Source organism: Neoarius graeffei, chromosome 20, assembly GCF_027579695.1.
Source record: "Neoarius graeffei isolate fNeoGra1 chromosome 20, fNeoGra1.pri, whole genome shotgun sequence".
Taxonomy (NCBI): domain Eukaryota; kingdom Metazoa; phylum Chordata; class Actinopteri; order Siluriformes; family Ariidae; genus Neoarius; species Neoarius graeffei.
Genome location: NC_083588.1, coordinates 43,063,494 through 43,083,312, shown reverse-complemented (window position 1 = coordinate 43,083,312; position 19,819 = coordinate 43,063,494). Strand labels below are relative to the sequence as shown.

General features: G+C 41.5%; 1 protein-coding gene across 1 annotated transcript in view; it reads right to left on the bottom strand.

Moving 5' to 3' along the window:
• The window catches only part of pitpnc1a (phosphatidylinositol transfer protein cytoplasmic 1a), a 196,248-nt gene that overhangs the window by 69,318 nt on the left and 107,111 nt on the right, over window positions 1–19,819 (bottom strand). Inside the window, exons 3-4 of the mRNA XM_060902622.1 lie at window positions 8,737–8,885; window positions 461–549 (exon numbers count right to left, since the gene is read on the bottom strand). Coding sequence (XP_060758605.1) covers window positions 461–549; window positions 8,737–8,885 — 238 coding nt within the window. The remainder of the gene's footprint in view (window positions 1–460; window positions 550–8,736; window positions 8,886–19,819) is intronic.

Genomic DNA, 19,819 nt, shown 5'->3' with positions numbered 1-19,819 from the left:
TCTTGCTCACATATTGAATAATGAATAAACTTGGGTCAGAACGTCCACTGTGTTATTGTCCACCGTGTTATCTTACAGAGCTGGTCAATATACAAGCATGTAAGCAAGGCACTTATACTGTAATGATAAACAGACAGGATAAAATGTTGTTGTTTTGTTTGTTTTTTTAAATAACGAAACAGAAAAAGATGTTGTGCAATTTCCTGATCTAGAGGTCCAGAAGGCAAGAAATACTAACAATTATACTGTTTTGGTTTCCATTTATAGGTCATATTGTTTTTGTGCTTTGCCTGATGCTATATGGCAGAACTAAGACATTAAACATATTTCCTAAGGTGGGATAATAGAGTCTCAAGATAGCAGAGTCAGTGAAGTGCCCAGATGTATGTTTTAATTCTCTAGAAAATTACTCTGGGATAATAGCCAGCTTGCTCTGAGTGTCTCAGGGTGGATGAGTTACCAGTGATTGTGTAAGGGTAATAGTTCCATGCCTTCTCCGTGACATAGAAAATCTTGGGAACAACTGCTCGTGCCCAGCTGGGAAGCTTGCTGTAAATGAGAAAAAAAAAAGAAGATGAGAGATAAGAATGAGGGTTTTTTTTTTTCCTCAGCTCAGGCTTTCAGGAGTAACTGCTTCTGTCCCTGGCTGACCATCAGCCCAGGATTAAACTGTGTAATGGAAAGTGCAGGAATAGTCTGTACTCAGTTTAGCAAAGATAACTCACACAATGGATATTACAGAGACTGGGATGAGCTTGGAATGGTTGTACCTGCTAGGAATGAAGACACATCAACATGCATCTGGACTAGAAACAGAAATATTGCAATACAGAATCACATTTTCATACTGCCAGGAAGGCAGGAGACGGATGTAAAAGCGGCAAAGAGTTTATTCAAGGCAAAGCTGACAGACAAATCCAAATAGTACAGCAAAGGCAGAATCAACAAACAGGCAACGGTCAGGCGAGGCACAAACAGGATATCACAGGTAAAGACAAACAGTGTAAACCAAAATACAGAACTATATTAATAACCAGAAAATCAGAACAAGTAATAAGGCTTGGTAAAGTCAGGCAAGGGAACACTGAGAGTTTACGATGAAAGTAGCTGTGAAACGGAGAGTCATTATATACACAGAGGTGATGAGGTGTGATTGGGAACAGATGCTAGCGATAATCAGAATTCCAGTGATAGAAAGTGGTGCGGTGCAGGTTGGTTATTGTAGTCCGCAGCGGCCATATTTAAGGCCGCTGTGAACCCTGTGAAGTGACGTCTTGAGTGTGAGCAGGTGTAGATGTGACACATACTCATCTCATCTCATTATCTCTAGCCGCTTTATCCTGTTCTACAGGGTCGCAGGCAAGCTGGAGCCTATCCCAGCTGACTACGGGTGAAAGGCGGGGTACACCCTGGACAAGTCGCCAGGTCATCACAGGGCTGACACATAGACACAGACAACCATTCACACTCACATTCACACCTACGGTCAATTTAGAGTCACCAGTTAACCTAACCTGCATGTCTTTGGACTGTGGGGGAAACCGGAGCACCCGGAGGAAACCCACACGGACACGGGGAGAACATGCAAACTCCACACAAAAAGGCCCTCGCCGGCCACAAGGCGCCAACCTGGACCTTCTTGCTGTGAGGCAATGGCAGTAACCACTACACCACCGTGCCGCCCCGTGACACATACTAACCTGAAAAAAGTAAATAATTTATATTTGAGTGAAAATGGTGGAATTTAAGTTGATGTGTCATTTCCTGAAGCAGTGAAAATGTGTAGTGATAAGAAAACAATGTAAACCAACAGAAAATTACATCTAGATGAATTGAAGACAGGAAGTAGACTGATTTGGGCTTTGAGCCAATGCTAAATGAGTGTTGAGGAAACATTTATGTTGGCTTGGCACAGTCAGTGTGTGCATGATTTTGCACACCTGTGATGGTTTAGCTGGATGGGCACACTTTAGAAAGAACATATGGCAGCCTATAAAAATGCAAATCAATCATAAAGCAGGGCCTGGAAAAATCTGCATTTATTCTCATTATCATTGCAGGGGAGATTAACTGCAATTGCACATCACCTGACAACTGCATATCACAGCACATCACCTTTTTTTAAAATTTATTCCTCATTACATAGATTTTTCTATATGTATTGTGACTCGGACTTCTTCAAACCTTAGATAGGCATATCAGACACTCTCTGGCATGCTGTGAAAATTGTGCATGCAGACGCTCAAAGTTTCCAAATCTGTCATTGCTTAACTCTTGAATATTTTCTATCGTGAATACTATCATTAAAAAACTTATAATCTGTGCTTTCCAAAGAAATATATCTCATTAAGCTCTGTTCAGTACTTTGGGAGTAAGGGCAGATTGAAGTTGGTACAACAGAGTAAAAACTCTGCTCGTGGGACGTCAGGAAACCGCTGGTGCTTTTTGAATCACGGGAACGCTATCAGGCTCCCTTCTGATGGGTTTCTGACTGGATTACTCATGAATATCAATCAGATAACTTTTATAGGGATGTTCTCTAGTTCTCACTGTTTATGATGAAGTATTCAGCAAAATTTTCCGTCAGCGAGTTTTGATGTTATGATTCACGGGAGACTTTGCAGTGAGTTTTCATAGCTTTACCTACTTATTTTTTCAAATAAAACTGATTCCTGTAAATAAATAACTATTTTAGAATATAACTAGTTGTTTTGATGAAAAATATGGAGATCTTAGTGGTTGAAATGATATAAAAAAAATCGGAAGTCAGAAACGTGAGTGTCAATTTCAATTCAGTTAAATGGAATTGGATGTGGCTCACAGTTTTTTTGAGGTTCACCTTGAAAGCAGTGAATATTATAATTTACTGTATATTCCTTCATATAAACACTAGTAGGCCCTACTTTTGAGAAATACAAAGACCTACAGAGCACAAAGAGGGTATTAGAAATAATCTTTGATTACTTGATTTTTGAGTGTACTGATTTAACATATTTACCAAATTAGCATCATGAATACTAATTAAATACTAATTTACATAACTTGTTTTTACTAATTTTTCAAACTTTGTATTCAGTATACAACCATCTATGTGCCTGCCAAGTTCCATGTAAATATCTTGAAAAATAAACAAGTTATTAAGAAAAAACATTTGATTTCATTCGTTAATGAGGCCCATTTTGGACCATGTGATCCTAATACACAATATTACGGCAGTTTTCTAAAAATTAAGCCATTTTTTTCAATCTTTGATTTGCAATATCTCAAGAATGGATAAACATATTTTAATTCTGTAAAAAGTATGATGTTCTGCATTCAATTCTGAATTCAATGAGAGCAGTTTCAAACAATTTGGATTGAATTTGAATTTTCACCTGATATGCCTACCTTAGAAATTAGGGTTACGTGTTAAACATTCGATGCAGGTGCGAGTATGATTACCCCCCAGAGTAGTCTCAAATGATACGTTATATAAGCCTGACCTCAGCTGTCTACTTTCTTGTGTACTTCTGCAGGAGGCTGCCACCCTCGTCTCTGTCTCCTGTTTCATGTCTGAATACGCCTTTTGTATCCTCATCAAGTTCTCTTAGTCTCCCAATTTGCATTTGCCCCTCTGTTCTTTCAAATCTTCATTCCTTTCATCCGCCTTACGTAGATACACAAGTACTCTTATATACTTGGTATAATATCAGAAATTGGCTGTAAAACAGTTGGACTTTTGGCTTGAGCAATTAGAATAGATTATGCTAAAAAGACTATAATCTTCTATGAATTGAAGACAGGAAGTAGACTGATTTGGGCTTTGAGCCAATGTTAAATGAGTGTTGAACATCCTCTTCAATCCACTGGTCTTTCAGAAACCTTACGTAGGTAAGCACCTGAGCCTGCCCAGAAATATCAGTCGACTCATCAAGCTGGTTGTTTGAACTGTTCAGGTGACAATCCAGGAATATTGTGGCATCACAGCAAGTTCAAATAATCTCTTCTGTTTGACTAGAGGATATGTTCTCTTCAAACTTAAGTAGCAAATTTAGAAAGAAAAAAGAAAAGAAAGCACAACTTTATTCATCACACACTTGTGAAATTTCCTCTCTGCATTTAACCCATCTGAAGCAGTGAACACACACACACACACACACACACGTGAGCAATGAGCACACACACATACCCAGAGCAGTGGGCAGCCATGCTAACAGCGCCCGGGGAGCAGTCGGGAGTCAGGCGCCTCACTCAAGGGCACCTCAGCCCAAGGCCATCCCATGCCAACCTAACCTGCATGTCTTTGGACTGTGGGGGAAACCGGAGCACCCGGAGGAAACCCACGCGGACACGGGGAGAACATGCAAACTCCACACAGGAAGGCCCTCGCCGGCCACGGGGCTCGAACCCAGGACCTTCTTGCTGTGAGGCGACAGCGCTAACCACTACACCACCGTGCCACCCAATATCATAATATTAATTGGTAATATTTTAATTTCATCCATAATTGAGATCTAGTAATGCAGAAATCAGGCTTGCCAGATTTGTTTAATTACTTCCATCACAAGTTGCAATAACACAGATAACTATCCTAATGCCATAAGCTCTTATATGCCTTTATTGCACACTGCCTGAATAAAGAGCTCACTCTAGGGAAAGCAAATAAGGGTTTAATGATTGACAAGGTCCTGATGATGCTAAACTTATACATGCCTAGGTTTAGCTGTATCCCTGTATATTCTTGCCCTCACTCACATCTGTTATACTTATTTTTGCTGGAGTCCTCAGGGGGTTGTAGAAGACAGATAAAATAATTACAAAAAAGAAACAAAAATCATGACAAAGGAAGGGATGATTCTGTTATTGATATCACAATCCATCCATCTATTATCTGTAGCCGCTTATCCTGTCCAACAGGGTCGCAGGCAAGCTGGAGCCTATCCCAGCTGACTATGGGCGAGAGACGGGGTACACCCTGGACAAGGCGCCTGGTTATCGCAGGGCTGACACCTAGAGACAAACAACCATTCACACTCACATTCACACCTACGCTCAATTTAGAGTCACCAGTTAACCTAACCTGCATGTCTCTGGACTGTGGGGGAAACCAGAGCACCTGGAGGAAACCCACGCGGACACGGGGAGAACATGCAAACTCTGCACAGAAAGGCCCTCGCCGGCCACGGGGTTCGAACCCAGGACCTTCTTGCTGTGAGGCGACAGTGCTAACCACTACACCACCGTGCCACCCAATATCATAATATTAATTGGTAATATTTTAATTTCATCCATATTTGAGATCTAGTAATGCAGAAATCAGGCTTGCCAGATTTGTTTTTCTTCCCATCTCAAGATAGAAATTAAATCGAAACTGAATTATATCAAATATTACATGAACCAGTGGGATTCATTCTGCTAACTACTGAGGCACTCTCTGGCAATCCTGGGATAAATTAATGCTGTGTATAACACTGAGCACACATCTGTTTCCCACTTCAGAAAAGCAAGATCTGTAAAACAGAAAGTCAGGTAAAATAATTAAGTTAGGTATCTAACTAACTGGCTCGTCCTTTTTCTCTGCAGCCAGATATATTTTTTTGTCTTCCCTTTCATCCCTTGAACCCACCCTCCCATTTTAACTGTTTTTTTGTTCGATTTGACCACCGGCTATCCTGTACAGTTGATCAGATGATCAGATGATGCTTCCTTGCTCTGACTGTCAAGATGCTTGGTGGACAGATTGATAACTGATTACGATGCTGTATTCGAGCCATTGTAGGTTAAAAATCAGAGCTGAGGGAGGGGGTGACATTCTGAGAAAAAACTGAGATTAAAGTCGAAAATTTATGCGAAAAAAAGTCAGATATTTTCTGAGATTAAGATGATACAAATTTATGAGAAAAAACTCAGAAATAGTGTTTTTGTCAAGGAACCAGATTGCTTCACTTTACAAGGTTACATCAACATCATCACACCACAGATGCCACGGCTGAGCTGAGAGTTACAGCAAATGCAATATAAAAGAATAAAGACCTAAGAGATTTTCAACTGCATGTCCCAGAATGCACTGCAGCCGGGAAGCATGCTATTGCTGCACTTCCTGGATGCAAGAAGAGATGAATGTATAAAGCATGCAGCTTTGGTTACGTGTGTCCTTTTTTGTCAGATAAAAAAATTTATATAATTATTGTATATAATGATATAATTATATTATATAATTATAATTAATTATAATATAAAATTTATGTAATTATTTTATATAATTATATAATTATTGTGCAAGAGCAGTTTCCTGTTACTTTCAGTGCATTCTTCTCATCTGCCCAGATCTCTGTTTGAAATGGCTGAGCCGAAGAAATGCAGTCCTTCCTCTTAGACTGTGCGATATAAAAGAATAAAGTACTCAGAGATTTTCTACTACATTTACCAGAATGCACTGCAGCTAGGAAGCTGGGAAGCATAACATCATTTCCGAGTTGTTCTTAATCTTAGAATTCCTGACTGTTTAATCTCATAATTTCTGAAGTCCCCCCCCACACACACACACACCCACATTTCAGGAAATTACTTTATAATCTCAGAGTTTTTTTTCTCATAAATTCTTTACTTATGGGCGGCACGGTGGTGTAGTGGTTAGCGCTGTCGCCTCACAGCAAGAAGGTCCTGGGTTCGAGCCCCGGGGCTGGCGAGGGCCTTTCTGTGCGGAGTTTGCATGTTCTCCCCGTGTCCGCGTGGGTTTCCTCTGGGTGCTCCGGTTTCCCCCACAGTCCAAAGACATGCAGGTTAGGTTAACTGGTGACTCTAAATTGACCGTAGGTGTGAATGGTTGTTTGTGTCTATGTGTCGGCCCTGTGATGACCTGGCGACTTGTCCAGGGTGTACCCCGCCTTTCGCCCGTAGTCAGCTGGGATAGGCTCCAGCTTGCCTGCGACCCTATAGAAGGATAAAGCGGCTAGAGATAATGAGATGAGATGAAATTCTTTACTTTAATCTTGGAGATTGTTTTTTTTTCTTCTCTTTTTTACTTCATAGTTTTAGATCTTTCATCTCATCTCATTATCTCTAGCCGCTTTATCCTTCTACAGGGTTGCAGGCAAGCTGGAGCCTATCCCAGCTGACTATGGGCGAAAGGCGGGGTACACCCTGGACAAGTCGCCAGGTCATCACAGGGCTGACACATAGACACAGACAACCATTCACACTCACATTCACACCTACGGTCAATTTAGAGTCACCAGTTAACCTAACCTGCATGTCTTTGGACTGTGGGGGAAACCGGAGCACCCGGAGGAAACCCACGCGGACACGGGGAGAACATGCAAACTCCGCACAGAAAGGCCCTCGCCGGCCCCGGGGCTCGAACCCGGACCTTCTTGCTGTGAGGCGACAGCGCTAACCACTACACCACCGTGCCGCCCAGTTTTAGATCTTTTCCGGTGACAAAAATAATGCCAGTTCTACATTAAAAACGTTTCAGTTGTCCATCTAGTTGTCCATGCGAGTTCAGTTTGTCAGCACTTTTTTAAGCTTTTGAATTCAGACTATTTACAGACCTCTGAGCATTTCCTGAAATGCGTCAGGATGTTTTTCTACCAGTTTCTTACAGTTTCTATAGATGTTGACTGGGGGCAAAAATCAGCAGGTAATAGAGAGACATGCTTCTGCTCTCGTAGTGTATCAGGCCGAGTTTGCTACAGAGGAAAAGCTGAGGTCACGCTTGCTGTCATGCCCCTCTCCAGGGCTCACAGTATAAAAGAAATTACACTGAAAAACTTAGCAGGGCCACAATGTCAAACAATGTCAATGTCATTGGTCCTTGAGCAGCAGGTTAGCCTGAAAGGTTAAAAATTTTATTATGGACTGGATGAAGGCAATGAGATAAGACAAGCTGGTATGAAATACTGTTGCCTACATTGCACACATACAGTAGCCTGAATGATAAGCTTACATGATACCTACATAAGCCCTTCCTGACAATTGACATAAACGAGCCCCTTGCTGACATTTACCTCGTTGGCTGATGTTCTTTTTTCGAAAGTGACTTACTGTTGAGACAGGATATAAGTCTGCACTTGCAGGCTAAATGGCAGCTTTCTGGTGCTGTGATTTGAACTCACAACCTTCTGATCAGTAGCCCAAAGCCTTAACCACTGCCATGTAAATCTACATAAACATTTATAAAGGCTATCGTAGAGTACTTGGGTAATTTTTAATGTCAAGTTGACATAACATCCGATAGCATTCTCTGGGCTGGTGTATATTTGAACATCATGACAGCTGACTTTGCAGCTCACTATATAACTTTCAGTAGAATCTAGAGGCCCACTGGGGCATGAATCATGCTGCCCCATGCTCAGGGGAGGAGTAGTGGACAGAACAATTAATGGGGTTTGGCTAGTTTAAAAATACTCTGCAGCCACCAGGATCTTTTTTTAAATTCTAAATAAATAGAATTAAATATAATAAAGTGCAAACAGTGTGTCTGGGATGTGCAGAACCATTACTATTGTAAGATATATTGCAAAGATTGCGAGAAGGAAAAAGGAATTATGGAGTGGATAATGTTTGTACATCAGAAATGTGCATGCGTCATGGTGACCTTGTTTCCTTATGCACATATTGTCTGGATTTAATTAGTTATGAACACTGTTGTCAAATTATATCATGGAAACTCATATCATAAAAATGTAAGGTATAGATTCAGATTTTTGAACCTTTCCCTAAGACAGAAGCTGTGGCTTGAATTCTGGTACCCACTTGTTGAGATAGACGCGTTTCTCGGTGAACTGTCCAGCACCGTATGTGGGGTCCTCAAACGGCTCGTTCTGCACCACCTCCACGCCCTCGCCTCGCTCGCTCTGCTCATGGCTATGCTTGCTGATCATGTACAACTGCCCAATCCTGTACTGGAGACAAAGGCCACCACACAGTTACAACTGCAGCCTGAAGTTGTTCTTAAGCACAAAGAAAGTTCTTAACAAACAGTGAAGAACAGATCACAGTCCAGGAAGATGATGACAAACCAATCAAAAAGTTGGTGATAGGCTGAGTAAAAGGTCACAGACTAACATGTTCCCCTATGCATAGGCTTAGTATTTCATTGAGACGACTGAAAAACTTGTTTTGCACAAGTTAAAAAAAAAACAAGAACAAAATTTATTTAGACACTAGTATTCTCATATGTGAACTTTTAAACATGTTGGATAATGTGATATCCTACATTAATACCACATTTATTGTACCTAGCATACTACTGAGCTGTACTGGTTAAACACACTTGGGGAGGGTGGGACACTGTGCACCGCTGTAGTAGGCAGATATCATGTCTCTGTACAAAAGGCGTCTTATGGTCTTAAGTAGTATAGGCTATGCAAGCTTAAAAATATATAAAGAAAAATAATAGTGCACATCTTTGTCAATTTTCAAAGCTTAGGATGTGGCCTTTAAACAGTGTCTTTAATAAGGACCATGAGGGCAGCCAACTTGAGAGCACAAAGCAGCGAGCATGGTCATTAAAATGAGAGCGAGGTGCTGTAAAGTGCACACAAAGTATTCAAGAGTATGAAGCAGTGTAGCAAGCATGAGGAGAAACTGACATGCATGAGAGCACTTCAGTTCTGCAAGCACTGAGCATTGAGTCACATGTGCTTCCTTTCCACTTTGCTGGCAAGTCAAATTCATCTCATCTCATTATCTCTAGCCGCTTTATCCTGTTCTACAGGGTTGCAGGCAAGCTGGAGCCTATCCCAGCTGACTATGGGCGAAAGGCGGGGTACACCCTGGACAAGTCGCCAGGTCATCACAGGGCTGACACATAGACACCTACAACCATTCACACTCACATTCACACCTACGGTCAATTTAGAGTCACCAGTTAACCTAACCTGCATGTCTTTGGACTGTGGGGGAAACCGGAGCACCCGGAGGAAACCCACGCGGACACGGGGAGAACATGCAAACTCCGCACAGAAAGGCCCTCGCCGGCCACGGGGCTCGAACCCGGACCTTCTTGCTGTGAGGCGACAGCGCTAACCACTACACCACCGTGCCGCCGCAAGTCAAATTAATTAAAGTAAAAGAGCAAAACAAAAGTCAAAATAATAATTTTACCAGCGGTTTGTGTTTAAATAAAAAAGTAAACCATGTCGGGTGATAGCAATTTGCTGTTATTGTTATAAATATTGCTATGTGTGTAAAGCAAAGAAAAAAATCTTGGCATTTACCCCATTGAAGTCCACATTAAATCACCAAAAGCACCATCCCTCACCTGCTTTTAACTGTTTACTGTGGTTTTATTTATTTGTAAATGAAGCAGAAAAGTGTCACAAAAGTGGCATAAAACCTACATTATGAGATTCTCAACCTTTTCTAATTTAAGGCCCACCTATACATACTTGAGTCAGGGCCCATTAAAAAGATCCCCAAATATTTTGGCTCATCTATTCTATTAGAATCTAATAATCTATTGTAAAGTGTATTAATGGAATGTGACATCACTCCCTGTTACAGATGGGAGCCCAGGAATTAAATAAATGCAATAAAAACAAACTGATTTTAATTGTAGGTATTGTATTTAAAACCGTATGGATGTACCAGAAGCCAACATAAAACCATCCATGCAGGGCATTCTCAGTCAAAAGGGATTAATGATCCAAAAGTGGAGTCTGGTCAGTTAACACAAGAACTTATTGCCATGTTTGTGTACAGCAAAGAAGCAAGTTATTAAAACCAAGAAGTACACTCGAAAGAAGTGGATATAGAAACCACTCAATGGGATTAGATCCTTACATGCTAACAAAGAAAGATTTTTCCTATCAGTTGGAAATTTATCCATCCGTTGAGTTCCCCGACATCTCAAACTACCTGTTGCTGCAGACATCGTTCTACAGGAACAAACGGATGAAAACCTCGAAGAGCATGGAGACGTACAACTTTTTATATGTGGCTGGGTTAAAGATCTGGGGATCAGGACACTACAAGATAAATCCTGTATAGGCATTTTTGGCTTTTTGTAGGTGTCTTTGCATGCAATGGATGCGAGGATACTATAGTTTTAGTATCGGGTGTAAACAAGCCACAGTCACTCGATTCTCAATCCTCCGTGCTCTTCTTTTTCAGTAAATCATTCACAAAGATCCACAGAAACCCCTTTAAAGACTTGGGTATTACGTGTATTATATATATGTTAGTTTACAACATGGCAAACATGATCAAACAGTAAACGAAAACACATCTGAGGACTGAAGCGTCTCCTGAACTTCAAAACAGCACAAAATAACGGGAAATGGCAAGAAAAGTGATTTACGAATCCAAATGAAATAAATCAGAGGAATTTACAAACCTTTCACGAAGTGATCACTGCAAATTCGAGCATTCTTCGACTCGGCTCCCCTCCATCACAGCGACAGGTTCAAGAGCCACCTTTCTCATTGTCTTTTGTTAAAATCCTTTGCCCTTTCACCCTTTTTCACTTCACAGGGAACCCAGAATAAACTTTTATCAGTTTCATGGTTGGTTTGATTCAAACAACCCAAAACAAGGCAAGCATCGGGCATTTTAATGACTAGCAAGGCACCTCAGCGATAGTAACGCTTTGTGAACAGTGAGCTTAGCTGACCACCACTTCATGTCTTGTATATCTAATGAGGCGGATGTGACATCGGATACAGCCAAGTAATTGTACCCTATTAAAAATTAGCTTAAATTTGAAAAAAAAAAAATTGCGGCCCACTTGATGGTGTTTCACGGCCCACTAATGGGCCGCGGCCTAGTGGTTGAGAAACACTGACCTAGGTAACTCTACAACAAATTATATGATATGACTTGATGCAAACTGACCACAGTCCTAGGATCCTTTGTGTCTTCTAGGCCTGAGATATCAGCAGTGTTTCCTAGTGCCTTGGAAGTCTGGTGTAAGAATAGTGAGATACTGAAGAAAACTTTCACCGAAAACCCGAACATTTTATGTAAAGACATTTATACCACTTTTATCATATACCTATTATTATCTTATTCATTATCATCCTGATTGTGGTTCTAATTGAGGTTCATGCTCAACACCATCTAATGCTATAAAAGTGTCAGATATGCAGTGCATTCAGCTCCAGCTGTATAATTCAGTGCACCTTTTTTTGTTGGATTAATGAGTTATTGTCCTCATCATTCCCTCTCAGAAAGCAAACCGAATTAATGGGATGAGGCAAGAAAAAAAGCACACAAGGGTTAAAGTGGCAGTGAATTATTCATCGTGTCTCATTCTCTTTGTATGTGCTGGACAGATGTGTAAGGAGATGAGAGGAGCAGTGGCAGATTAAAGCAAGTGAAAGGATCGTGGTGGGCTTTCAAGGGGAGACAGATCTCATCTCATCTCATTATCTGTAGCCGCTTTATCCTGTCCTACAGGGTCGCAGGCAAGCTGGAGCCTATCCCAGCTGACTACGGGCGAGAGGCGGGGTACACCCTGGACAAGTCGCCAGGTCATCACAGGGCTGACACATAGACACAGACAACCATTCACACTCACATTCACACCTACGGTCAATTTAGAGTCACCAGTTAACCTAACCTGCATGTCTTTGGACTGTGGGGGAAACCGGAGCACCCGGAGGAAACCCATGCGGACACGGGGAGAACATGCAAACTCCACACAGAAAGGCCCTCGCCGGCCACAGGGCTCGAACCCGGACCTTCTTGCTGTGAGGCGACAGCGCTAACCACTACACCACCGTGCCGCCCGTGGGGAGACAGATTTACAGATAAAAACTTTTAATGCTTTTTGATTTAATGTCTTAAGTATTTTTTTTTTAATCTAAGACTTCTCATATTAAAAGGTCATCTAAGCCTGACACTGCTCTGTTTCTTACTGGTTATAAGCTAGCTACTCGATGCTATTATTTGCTATCAATGAAACAACTGTGGCTAAGAGTGCCACTCAAGCTGTGTGTACTCCAGAGAGAGCAGCAGTTTTATGATCACAAACAGTATTCAGAAGTTCAATGGCTGTAAAATGTTGCAAATGTTTTATACAAGCTCCAGGGCAAATGTGTTACAGCATCTCCTGCTTCCTGCTATTCGGACTCCCATCTACCCCGGCTTAAAAGCCTGTCTGTCTAATAAAACATCAAGAGGCAGAATCAGCCTCAAAACACAATAGAGAATAACAGTTTCCTTCAAATGTATGCATTTGGAGAATTTTCTAATTCAGCAGATGCCCAAGTGTAACTCATTCCTCTCAGTTTAGAGGGTGACTGTGCCTTTATATGAACCATTAGCCAAATGTCAGTGGTGCAATCAAAACAGGCAATACTGTTAAACAGAAGACACAAAGCAATTGGTTCAGTCTGTGATGTTCAGTGTTTGACTTGACACACAATGATTTTGCTCACCCAAAATCATACATCAGTCAGAGATAAAGGGAATCTTAAGGTCATTTCTATGATTCAGTCAGATGCTAGGATGTTTTGGTAATGACAGTGCAAAAGATTATTTGCAAGATGAAAGATTTTATCATCTGTCGGAACATTCCTTCAAACTTGAGAGTCATCGTCTTGGTAACTCCATAAAAGAGATGGCTTGTCTCTTTTGTGTCATGTGGTAGAATTGAACAAACAGCTTCTAGTCTTGCCATTATTTATAGGACAGATCAATATTTATCAAAAAGAATGACTAGAAAGAGGGCGGCACGTTGGTGTAGTGGTTAGCACTGTTGCTTAACAGCAAGAAGATTCTAGGTTTGAGCCTAGCGGCCGGCGAGGGCCTTTCTGCGTGGAGTTTGCATGTTTTCCCCGTGTCTGCGTGGATTTCCTCCGGGTGCTCCAGTTTCCCCTACAGTCCAAAGACATGCAGGTTAGGTTAACTGGTGGCTCTAAATTGACTGTAGGTGTGAATGGTTGTTTGTCTCTATGTGTCAGCCCTGTGATGATCTGATGACTTGTCCAAGGTGTACCCCACCTCTCACCCATATTCAGCTGGGATAGGCTCCAGCTTGCCTGCGACCCTGCACAGGATAAGCGGTTACAGATAATGGATGGATGGATGGATGAATGGAAAGAGACTGAATCCTTGGTTACTGTAATCTAACGTGACTGGCTTAACCGCCTTGAATCCATAAACTGACTTTTGCAATCTGTAGCCAATCCCTAACCAATATAGGAAATTTGGCCCTGCTCTCTGAGTGGGAAAAATTCCATCAGTAACAATGTAATTGCCCAACATGGGTATATGGAAAAACAAAGTTAGTGCTGGCCTTTAAATGCCCTATGGCATTCAATAAGCAGCGGTTGATAGAATGCAGTGATTGATTTCACTTGTCTTGAAGAGGAAACACATGCTAGCTTTTGCCATCTTGAACTGGTAACCTTTTCAAGGTTCTTGTATACAACTCCAATTCCAAAAAAGTTGGGACAAAGTACAAATTGTAAATAAAAATGGAATGCAATGATGTGGAAGTTTCAAAATTCCATATTTTATTCAGAATAGAACATAGATGACATATCAAATGTTTAAACTGAGAAAATGTATCATTTAAAGAGAAAAATTAGGTGATTTTAAATTTGATGACAACAACACATCTCAAAAAAGTTGGGACAAGGCCATGTTTACCACTGTGAGACATCCCCTTTTCTCTTTACAACAGTCTGTAAACGTCTGGGGACTGAGGAGACAAGCTGCTCAAGTTTAGGGATAGGAATGTTAACCCATTCTTGTCTAATGTAGGATTCTAGTTGCTCAACTGTCTTAGGTCTTTTTTGTCGTATCTTCTGTTTTATGATGCGCCAAATGTTTTCTATGGGTGAAAGATCTGGACTGCAGGCTGGCCAGTTCAGTACCCGGACCCTTCTTCTACGCAGCCATGATGCTGTAATTGATGCAGTATGTGGTTTGGCATTGTCATGTTGGAAAATGCAAGGTCTTCCCTGAAAGAGACGTCATCTGGATGGGAGCATTTGTTGCTCTAGAACATGGATATACCTTTCAGCATTGATGGTGTCTTTCCAGATGTGTAAGCTGCCCATGCCACACGCACTAATGCAACCCCATACCATCAGAGATGCAGGCTTCTGAACTGAGCGCTGATAACAACTTGGGTCATCCTTCTCCTCTTTAGTCCGAATGACACGGCGTCCCTGATTTCCATAAAAAACTTCAAATTTTGATTTGTCTGACCACAGAACAGTTTTCCACTTTGCCACAGTCCATTTTAAATGAGCCTTGGCCCAGAGAAGATGTCTGCGCTTCTGGATCGCATTTAGATACGGCTTCTTCTTTGAACTATAGAGTTTTAGCTGGCAACGGTGGATGGCACAGTGAATTGTGTTCACAGATAATGTTCTCTGGAAATATTTCTGAGCCCATTTTGTGATTTCCAATACAGAAGCATGCCTGTATGTGATGCAGTGCCGTCTAAGGGCCCGAAGATCATGGGCACCCAGTATGGTTTTCTGGCCTTGACCCTTACGCACAGAGATTCTTCCAGATTCTCTGAATCTTTTGATGATGATATGCACCGTAGATGATGATATGTTCAAACTCTTTGCAATTTTACACTGTCGAACTCCTTTCTGATATTGCTCCACTATTTGTCGGCGCAGAATTAGGGGGATTGGTGATCCTCTTCCCATCTTTACTTCTGAGAGCCGCTGCCACTCCAAGATGCTCTTTTTATACCCAGTCATGTTAATGACCTATTGCCAATTGAACTAATGAGTTGCAATTTGGTCCTCCAGCTGTTCCTTTTTTTTGTACCTTTAACTTTTCCAGCCTCTTATTGCCCCTGTCTCAACTTTTTTGAGATGTGTTGCTGTCATGAAATTTCAAATGAGCCAATATTTGGCATGAAATTTCAAAATGTCTCACTTTCGACATTTGATATGTTGTCTATGTTCTATTGTGAATACAATATCAGTTTTTGAGATTTGTAAATTATTGCATTCCGTTTTTATTTACAATTTGTACTTTGTCCCAACTTTTTTGGAATCGGGGTTGTAGTTAAGAGCTCTAAGCTTCATAAAAGTGTCCTAAAAGGTTTCCAGAAAGGTTGGCCAATGTTGCTGTCTTGGACTCCCATCCACAGATGCACCACTAAAGAGCCCCAGATTTTATTTTATTTTTGGCATGGTAATGGATTACTGATGCAAGCTGGCCTAGTTAGCGTGTCCACCTCTTGAGATTGTGAATTCTACTCGCGGTCGGGCCATACCAAAGACCATCATAAAAATGGTACCTACTGCCATCTGGCAAGGCACGCTGCAATACAGATGCGAGTGGGGAGTCAAACTCTTGTGGTTGCCAAAGGACTAGCCACCCCACTCTACCCCTAGCTATATAATAGGTGAGAGGCCAAGGGCTACTGAAACAGAGATCGGTGTCACACCCATGCACCTCAAGAGCTGGTTAGTACCGGGACAGGAGACTACCTGGGAAGACCAGATCCTGGCGCAGGAGGGACTTTGATTGAATCGATTACTAGTTAGTCCATGAAAACTTAAATTTAAAATTGGGATAAGAACAACCACATTGAGAGAAAATGGAATTAAAAAAGTGAGAAAATGTGATATAAATTTTACAAGGTTATTGAATTTACCTCTGAATTCACATTTGTATGTAATTGCATGGGGCACTTTGGGCTGAGAAGAGAGTGTGTGCTTGTTTTATGCTAATAGTTCACTTGAATGGCCCTTTGAGTTGATTCAGAGAAGAAAAGCACACTATGCATGCTGAAAAGCTCACTGCTGTGTTACCAAACCTGCTCTGAGGTATATTGATGAGGAGAAAATGATGGAAGCACATGGCATACTTGTTAATTTATAAAATTCATTTGTTATTTTAAGACACAAACGGCACTCATTTTTAAATGTAACTTGAGAAAACTGTTTTCTCAAAACCACTGCATTGAACCATGAGGTGGATTCTACTCTTTGGCAGATCTATACAAACAGGGTCTTATAAAAAATAAATAAATCAGGTTTTAATCCATCCTTTGGTAATTTATGACTGTGGTTTTTCAGGGTCTGCCATGGAAATGTTATTCACTATTTCAAAGATCATTAAGAGCATTCATGTTTTTGGACACATCCAAGATCAATAAAAAAAAATTCATTCATTCATTCTATCTATCTATCTGTCTGTCTGTCTGTCCAATGCCGGGGTGGCCCTATATTTAGCCGGGACCATCCCCGGCCCAAACCATCAATGGTGGCCTGCTTGGAGCATGGGGAAAATAATTTTCACTAATTTTGGTCACTGATCTTATTCTTGCATTAATCATCAATTCAACTGCACTCTGCATTTTCACATGGCAGCCCAGACGCCGACAGCATCGCAGCAGATTAAATAGGCGCTACCAAATAAGGAAATTCTCCCCTCCCCTCTATTGCAGTTGGTTTGGTCCAAGACTCCTCCTCTGTATTGCGGGGAACTTAAACAACATTGGCGCGAAACAGCGCGCATCAGTGATGGAGGGCAGAAAGAGGCCAGGTGGAACGAAAGGGCGAAGCTTTAAAAAAGGTAGGAGGTGGCAGCAAAATGTGCCAAATTGACAGATATGTTCTCAAGACCAGCTGGTAGGTTACGAAAGATATGGAGTATGATAACCCTGTTTGTCGATTTTATCAGTCTATGCTAGGCCTATAATGTGTCGATAGTTTGCGATGTCAATTCAGCTTTTTGATGTCATGTGAAATCTCGCAATTTACACGGTATAGATGTGGTGTATGTCTTAATTCTAAGAAGAACCGGACATTGCTTTACATCCCAGTTATTAACAATTTTAGATGAACAGGTCCCAAATGTGCTGTTGCGCGTTATTTCCTCATCCAGTCTATTTCATCTCGCTGTCACACCGTGCATTTCCACAGGCGTGCGCACATTGTGGTTATGAACACATAGGCCTAGAAGTCATATTTGATGTTAAATAATTGTTGTTAAATATATAACTTAGAAGAGGTGTATGTGTATGCCAATATTCTAAGCAGAATCGAACACTTGCTTTAGCCTACATTTCATTTAACCATTTTTGAGTTGCCTAATGCGCCCTCACGCTTTATCTGCCGGTTGCTGAGTACCCACAAAGTGGCCTGAATGTGAATTAAACTCCCGGACTGAAAACAGGGCCCACTCCGGCCCTCTGTCTGTCTGTCTGTCTGTCTCTTTTGTTTGGTATTTTAACCCACAGCTGACACCAACATCACTGACATCTGATGTACAAACAATGCAGCAAAAAGTAATATTTTCAAAACACATAAATCCATGGGCGGCACGGTGGTGTAGTGGTTAGCGCTGTCACCTCACAGCAAGAAGGTCTGGGTTCGAGCCCCATGGCCGGCGAGGGCCTTTCTGTGCGGAGTTTGCATGTTCTCCCCGTGTCCGCGTGGGTTTCCTCCGGGTGCTCCGGTTTCCCCCACAGTCCAAAGACATGCAGGTTAGGTTAACTGGTGACTCTAAATTGAGCGTAGGTGTGAATGTGAGTGTGAATGGTTGTCTGTGTCTATGTGTCAGCCCTGTGATGACCTGGCGACTTGTCCAGGGTGTACCCCGCCTTTCGCCCGTAGTCAGCTGGGATAGGCTCCAGCTTGCCTGCGACCATGTAGAAGGATAAAGCAGCTAGAGGAGATGAGATGAGACATAAATCCATTTGAATATCAGTCTCATTGTGTAAGCTGAAATAAGCTTCAGTAATTTGAAGGCTGCAGTCTGATTGCTCTCTACATTTACATGTATAGTATATACACTTCTATGGCATTACAAGCTTTTCGGAGCAGGATAGAGTGATTGATAAAAGTGCCCTGAATCATATCTTTAAAAGCAATTAAAGAGTCTGGTTTGAAGCAGTTAGTGGTGAGTAAATTATATAATCTCATAAGTTTGCAGACAGGCTTCAGGATACAGTCTGTGGTTTGTCATGAAAATGATTATTGCCAAAATCGACATATCAGTCACATTTAGCAAGGAAGCATATGAGACTTTTTTAGCAAATTCTAGAAGTCTGTCTTATGAGAACTTGTGGGATTATTTGTGAAAGCATTTTCATTAAATATTGGGTGACTTATACAGGATGTAAACATCACAGACGTTTTCTATATTCCCACCAATTAGGGACGATACATAACTGGATGAAGTAACAGATTCCTGGTGCCTGGTTGAAAATCCTTTGCAATCCAAGACTGCTTAAAGTGAGTGCAACCCTCAGATATGATGGGATATACTGTATACAATAAATATAGAGAACCCACTTTATGTCATTAAATGCAGGCCTTTTTACCTTCCACGTGCGTTTACCCTTGTTATAGTCACAGCTGTTTACATTCCACCAGATGCTAATGGTAGCATAGCTTTAGGCTACCAGCTCAGAATTATAAATTAAAAAAGAGAGCACCTATCCTGCCTACAGACCAAACAGAGCTACAGAGGATGCCAGCGCACTGCTCTTCATATTGCACTGACATACCTTGAACACCAAGGAAGCTATGTGAGGGTGCTTTTCGTAAACTTCAGCTCTGCCTTCACACACTACACTGCAAACTGTCACTTACAAAAATTCTCAGACGACTCAGCCGTGGTTGGTCTCATTAACAACGGAGACGAGAGGGAGTATAGGGAATTAAACCAGAACTTTGTGTCATGGTGCCAACAGAACCACCTCCAGATTAATGCCGGAAAGACAAAAGAACTGGTGGTGGACTTTTGCCGGCGCAGAGCCCTTCCCCTTGTACCCGTGAATATTCAGGGTGTAGAAATTGAGATTGTGGACTCTTACAAATACCTGGGTTTCCACCTCAACAAGAAACTTGACTGGACTGCTAACACACAGGCACTTTACAAGAAGGGTCAGAGCAGACTCCAC